The sequence below is a fragment of the Humulus lupulus genome, chromosome 3 (assembly GCF_963169125.1).
Source record: "Humulus lupulus chromosome 3, drHumLupu1.1, whole genome shotgun sequence".
In the NCBI taxonomy this organism is placed as follows: Eukaryota; Viridiplantae; Streptophyta; class Magnoliopsida; order Rosales; family Cannabaceae; genus Humulus; species Humulus lupulus.
In genome coordinates this window covers 25,516,835-25,522,992 of record NC_084795.1, presented here as the reverse complement: position 1 = coordinate 25,522,992, position 6,158 = coordinate 25,516,835, and the positions used below count along the sequence as shown (strand labels likewise).

General features: G+C 35.5%; 1 protein-coding gene across 1 annotated transcript; it reads right to left on the bottom strand.

Annotated features, from left to right (window-relative positions):
• Nucleotides 1-798: 798 nt before the first annotated feature.
• Nucleotides 799-4,658, bottom strand: LOC133822359 (receptor protein kinase-like protein ZAR1). The gene is made up of 2 exons (XM_062254656.1): nucleotides 2,899-4,658; nucleotides 799-1,694 (listed from the first exon to the last, which is right to left on the bottom strand). Exons 1-2 carry the CDS (start codon nucleotides 4,406-4,408, stop codon nucleotides 1,060-1,062), a joined length of 2,145 nt encoding a protein of 714 aa, XP_062110640.1. The 5' UTR covers nucleotides 4,409-4,658; the 3' UTR covers nucleotides 799-1,059.
• Between the last annotated feature and the right edge of the window lie 1,500 nt (nucleotides 4,659-6,158).

Here is a 6,158-nt window from a genome sequence, read left to right as displayed (position 1 = left end):
TTACTTGAAAAATAACTCAAATCTTATTTTAGTTCGAAATTTGATCCCTAAATTATGTGGGTTTCTTTTATTATCCCAATTTGGTCACTGAATCTTCAAAATTCAAATGTTTTAAGTTATCTTGAGCTATATTTTCCTGTCTCGGTTTTGATGTTTTGTTAATAGTATAATTGTTCAAAGTAATGCAAAGAATCAAGATTAAAACCCAAAAAAATGATAGCAAAATAAGACCAAATTGAGACATATCAGTGGTTACTTAAATAGAAAGATATATAGTTGAAATAATAGGAACTAAAAGGGGAATTGACCCAATTTATGTTACTTAAAGAAAATTATTACAAACACATTCTTGCGAGCCATTCTATAAAAACTAAAATTACAAAAACAGACTACACCTAACTAACACAAAAAATGAATTTATGGAAGTTTGTTAGGCATTTATTTATATATATATATATATATATATATATTCATAGGCAGCTTCTTATAGAGTCGTGAATTTTGCTCCACTGTAAAAACATGTTTTATTTTTTGAACTTGTAAAAATATAATTCAATTTTTTTTTCATGACAACATACATTATAATTATAATATATATCATGTCAATTTTCAAGAAATTTAAATAAATTTACATTGTTGAAATCAGATTTTAAATAATTTATTTTCTAAGCATATAAAAAAATTAAATATATGTGTAATTGACTATATTATAAATTATTAAGAATTTTTCGAAAATTAACATAAAGTATAACATACATCCTATCAAAAAATATTAGATTATAATTTCTTCAGTGGAGGAAAATAAAAAATGTTAATACATTAGGGGAAAAATTGATTCCCTAGCTAAGAAATTTCCATATATAATTTTTCAAAAGAATTATCTTCGTGAATCTCAACCAAGGTGGAGAACGAATCTGAAAGCTACCAAAGCCATGTTTGATTCAAAACGAACAAAATATTGCTTGCTGATCAATTGAATACCCTCTGATTTTGTTTTTAGAAAAAAAAAATTAAGAAAAAATTGGAACTTCCCAACTTATACGAAGCTCATATATCTAATTACGATCCAACCCTTTCAATATTTTCCGAGACAGTTTTCATCCTTGGCCGAATCTCAGGGTCTGCCTCCGTACAAGCCAGAGCAACATGAAACGCTGCAATGACTTCCTTCTTCGCATGAACCTCTTGGAGTAGCACCGGGTCAACCATATCCGAAAGTGGGGTCTCCTCTTCGAACCCTTTTCTCACCCACCTCACGAGGTCCGGAATCTCCACGGAAGTCGACGTGGTCGGAGAAAGCTCCGGCGACTTGCCGGTGAGAAGTTCGAGCAACACTACTCCGTAGGAATAGACATCCCACTTCTGGGTCGGTCTGCTGCCGGGGACTCGAGCCTCCGGGGCTTTGTAGTTGTTGCTCTTCTCGGTTTGTACGGACTGCAAGTAAGGGAGAGCTCCGCCGATGAAGCCGCCGGAGGAGGGGTTGTTTCCGGTGATGCTGATGAGTCTGTTGAGCCCGAAATCGGAGATATGGGGCTGGAAGTCGTTGTCGAGGAGGATGTTGGAGGGTTTGATGTTGCCATGGACGAATTTTCTTGGACTGCACTCGTGAAGGTAGGCCAAGCCTCGGGCTGTTCCCTTTGCGATTCTGAGCCTTGTGGACCACGAGAGACTCGTTAATGGTTGACCACTTCTTCCTGTCATATAAAGAAAAAGTTTATAATTTTATTAATGATGTACTAAAAGGGTTTTGGATTATACACTTAATAAGTTTAACTTCAGGTGTTAAAAAGTACTAAAAGATAAGAGCATGGTACTAAATACAAATTTGTTATCTTTAATTGATAATGAAACAAAAGCTTTCCATTCTCAGCTACAAAATCTTTGCTTCCAGGCTTTTGTTAAGGGTCTAAACAGTGAAAGGCAAAGCAAGCATCATAAAAGCAACTTTAATCAATTCTTTAAGCCAGACAGAGTTAAAGTGAAGCAAATTCAAACAAACAAGTAGTGTTTGGTGTGGTCTACTGAGCTGAGACTGCTAATAAAAACACAAACAAGTTAACTTCTTGTTATAAGGTTCACTCTACTCTTCAAGTAATATTAAGCTCATTTTAATAATTGGATTTTGTAGAAAAAATAACAAGCTCTAATATTTGTACGTACAAGATTATCTAACATGAGAGCACAACTATCAGCCACGTGGCACAGAAAGTATGTTATGGGACCAGTTTTAAGTCAGATACTTGGATTTCACTCCGGGGTGACAGTATTTCCCACCGAATTTGACAAAGTCAAATAAATAGATTCCAACAAGAGACTTTTCTTTCTTTTTTTTACCTAGAGAATTGACAAAAGGTACATTTTTCTTTACAAAAGGGTAGACATAAAAAATTAACCTCTTTCCCAGGCATAGGTGATAGATTTGTGTTTCCCAATTTAGCACTGAAATTATGAACATGTCTCTCAAACATAAGAAACAGACAACCAAAAACTTACACTCCCCAATTTCTCACACTTAAAAAAAGAGAACACCTTTGGGATTGCTGAAAATAAATCAATCAAATTCATTCAAGCCTATCCATCTACCCATGCCAGCCATAAATGCTTAGCCATATGGATCATTTGTTTTGAAAAAAATATCAAGATTTGGTATTAATGATTAGATACCATTCAATTGAAAAAGAACAAAAGTAACTATGACAGTTAGTTATGTGTTTTTCCTTTTTTTTTAGCATTAATCTTGAACTGAATTTTGACTCTTTTAATTTACGAGTGTGATACCAATTTAAGTTACTGAACTCACTATAGTCTTAGGCAAGGATTTCACACCTCTCCAATCAATAATTTCAATCATAACATGACAGAAAAAACAAAAGGGTGAGTGAGAAATGAGAAACTTACCACGAAGAGCAGTACCCAAGTTGCCATTAGAGATGAAATCACTGATCAGAAGTTTCTCATCAAGGGCCCAATAGTAAGCTCTTAATTTAACAATATTTGGGTGTTTGACTTTCCCAATGGCTTGAACCTCAGCCGCAAACTCCTTATATCTCTGGTCACCACCCTCACCCAATCTCCTCACCGCCACTGGAATCCCATTCCCGAGCACCACCTTATACACAATCCCCAAACCACTCTTCCCCAACACATAAGCCGAAGCTCTCAGAAGCTCATCAAGCTCGAAAGTAAACCCTTTGTCAATGGCCACAAGGTCACCACCACCACCACCTCTTCCACTCTCAGATTTCTCAGGATCTTCAATTTCTGACTCCTCATTGCCAAACCCATTAGCGCAAATACAAGAACAGAGATGGCTTTTCTCATTATCACCGAATTTTCTCTTCCCGGTGCAACTACAACCGTTTGAATTGTCCTTCTTTTTCCAGTATATGTAAACGATTATCAGACCAATGAATGCCACTCCTGCAGCGTCGGCCAAGGAGATTAGGATGATCAAACCGGGACTGAGACCCTTTTTGGGACCGGAATTGGATTCCCGGCCGGTATTTGAACTTCCGGGGGAGCTCTGGGCTGTGTCTCGGCAAGCCTTTTGGAGTGGAAACCCGCATAGTTTAGGGTTGTTGAGAAACGCAGTTGGACCTTGGTTCGAAAACGACCCCGTTTGGGGTATTTCACCACTGAAATTGTTGCTCCGGAGATCGAAACTCACCGTCACCGGCAATTCGCCTAGCGATTTCGGGAGCCTTCCAGATAAATGGTTGAAAGAGAGGTTGAGAGTTCCCGAAAGAGACTTGAGCCCGCCTATATCTTCCGGGATCGGACCCGTTAACTCGTTCGAAGAAAGGTCGAGTTGGATTAAATCTTCCATTCCTGACCAAATCCCCGACGGAATTTTGCCGGAGATTTTGTTTCGGGCGAGTATCAGTCTCTGCAACTGCGTGCATTTCTTCAACTCTTCCGGAATCTCTCCGGTGATCGAGTTGTTAGAGAGATCAATGTTTTGAATCCTTGGGAGAGTACAGATCGAAGGAGGAACGGGACCAGAAAGGTTGTTACCGTAGAGGAATATACTATGGAGAGAAGTTGCGTTAAAGAGCTGTACAGGTACAGAACCGTAAAAATTGTTGCTATGAAGGTTGAGTCGCCGGAGATAGACCAGTGTACCGAGCTCCGAAGGAATATAACCCCGGAGACCCTTCCCGGAGATGGCAATTCCGACTACACGAGGGTCGGGAGAACCAGAAATGTTCATGCAGGAAATGCCGGACCAGTGGCAGGGTGTTGGGTCGTCCTCGCTCCAGTCGGAGAAAGCTTCGCCGGCCGATTGTTGATCGACGGCGGATTTGAGTGAGAGGAGAGAGAGACCATCTGGGGTTAGAGAGAAAGCAAGTTTCAGAAGCTGAAAGAAGACGACCGTTAGCAGAGAAAAAAGACCCTTCTTCTTCATCATCAGAAAGGGTCAAAACTGGAATTTTGATTTTAATTATTTTGGTCCAGAGAATGAGGAAGAGGAGAGAGATGTGGGAAGTTTTGGGTTTTCGTGTACAGTTGAAGTTGCTGAAGTTGTTGCAGTGAGAGAAGAAGAAGAAGAAGAAGAAGAGGAAGAAGAAGGAGAGAGAGGAAGAGAAAGAAAGAGTAGTTGGGAGACTTGGGTGGAAGTAGTATTTATGAGAAAGAGACTTAGGAAGGACGAGATTTTGAGTAGTGGGGTCCATCTCCCGCCAAAAGGTAAAGAGTTCCTAACGAGAATGAACCAAACAATATGGGATGATAGGGGGAAGTAGAAGAAACGCTAAGCAATGGCCCGAGTGCTCATTTCATCATCTTCTCTTCATTTACATTTCCTATTATTATTATTGACTAATACAATATATATACACACACACTATATTACAACTAAGTATTAGATATGGATATGGTATTTGATTTGTTGAAACTCTTTTGTACGTTTGAGACTTCCCCATTGTGAAGATTGGTGGAGTGTAGTATTATACTATATTTATAACCACTTCCTTATTATAGGTTAATTATGGTAAGATTGCACATTACATTTTTCATTATTAATTTTCAAAATTATGAATTTAGTTAAAATAGTTTTTTAGGGGAATTTTTTGTTTTCACTTTCTACTCTTTTTTTAATTAATTATAAATATTCTTTTTAATACAAATTGACATACATAATCATATAAATTTAAACAATAATTCCATTTTTTTTCACTCATCATCCTCTTTCAATGTATATAAACTTAGATTATCAAATTTAGAAAATACAAAATTGTATAATATAAAAGGAATAATTTATATTTGTTATTGTTGTTGTTTTAGCTGAAACTATGTAATAATAGATAAAAAAAATCTAATGAATAAGAAAATATAAGAATAGTAAAAAAAAATTATATTTTTATTAATGAAGATTTTTGTTTCTAATAAAATTTATAAAGTGTCTAATTTTTTTTCAGTTCTTGTAGAAACTTTATTTAGAAAAATAATGACAGATAAACAGAAAAAATGGATGTCAATAGAATTGCTCTTGTTAAAATATTAGATTATTTTTTTCATATATTGAATTTGGTATAAATCTACAATATAATTTTGGTCCTGCTTTGAGTTAATTATTAATCTAGTGGTAACAGATACTAAGGACCAAAAATGGTGTCTTATTATTACAAAATATGTATATCATTATCTTTTGCTAATTTATATAAATTTAAAAACCTAATTATAATTAAAAAAATCAATAACACTGTCAATTCACTAAAGATTCGATGACCATCTTAAAAGAACATTGTTTATTTTGATAATAAGAAAGAAAATGACTAAGAAGAAGCTGAATTTTTTTTAAAAAAAAAATTTGGAGGTACTAAAGAATGTTAGTCTCTAAGAAATAAGAATGACTGTACTTTAATTAACTAATTAATTTATTATTGTGTTGGGTATGAAAGACTATTTTAGTACTCGATAAAACGTTGCCCACTGCCTAGATTAATACATGTACAAAATGGTTGGAATTTGGATTATGTTTTAAAATTTAATATTGAGTATTGAATTTCTTATATATCTGAAGTCCGGCATCAAATTTTGAATCTGTCTGATTCTTGACTTTATTTTTGGACAATGCTGTAACCAAGTACAAAAAAGAATGAACTTCAAAATTTCAACTGGTTTGGAACAAAGAATCTTCGCTACTTTCACTCGTATTA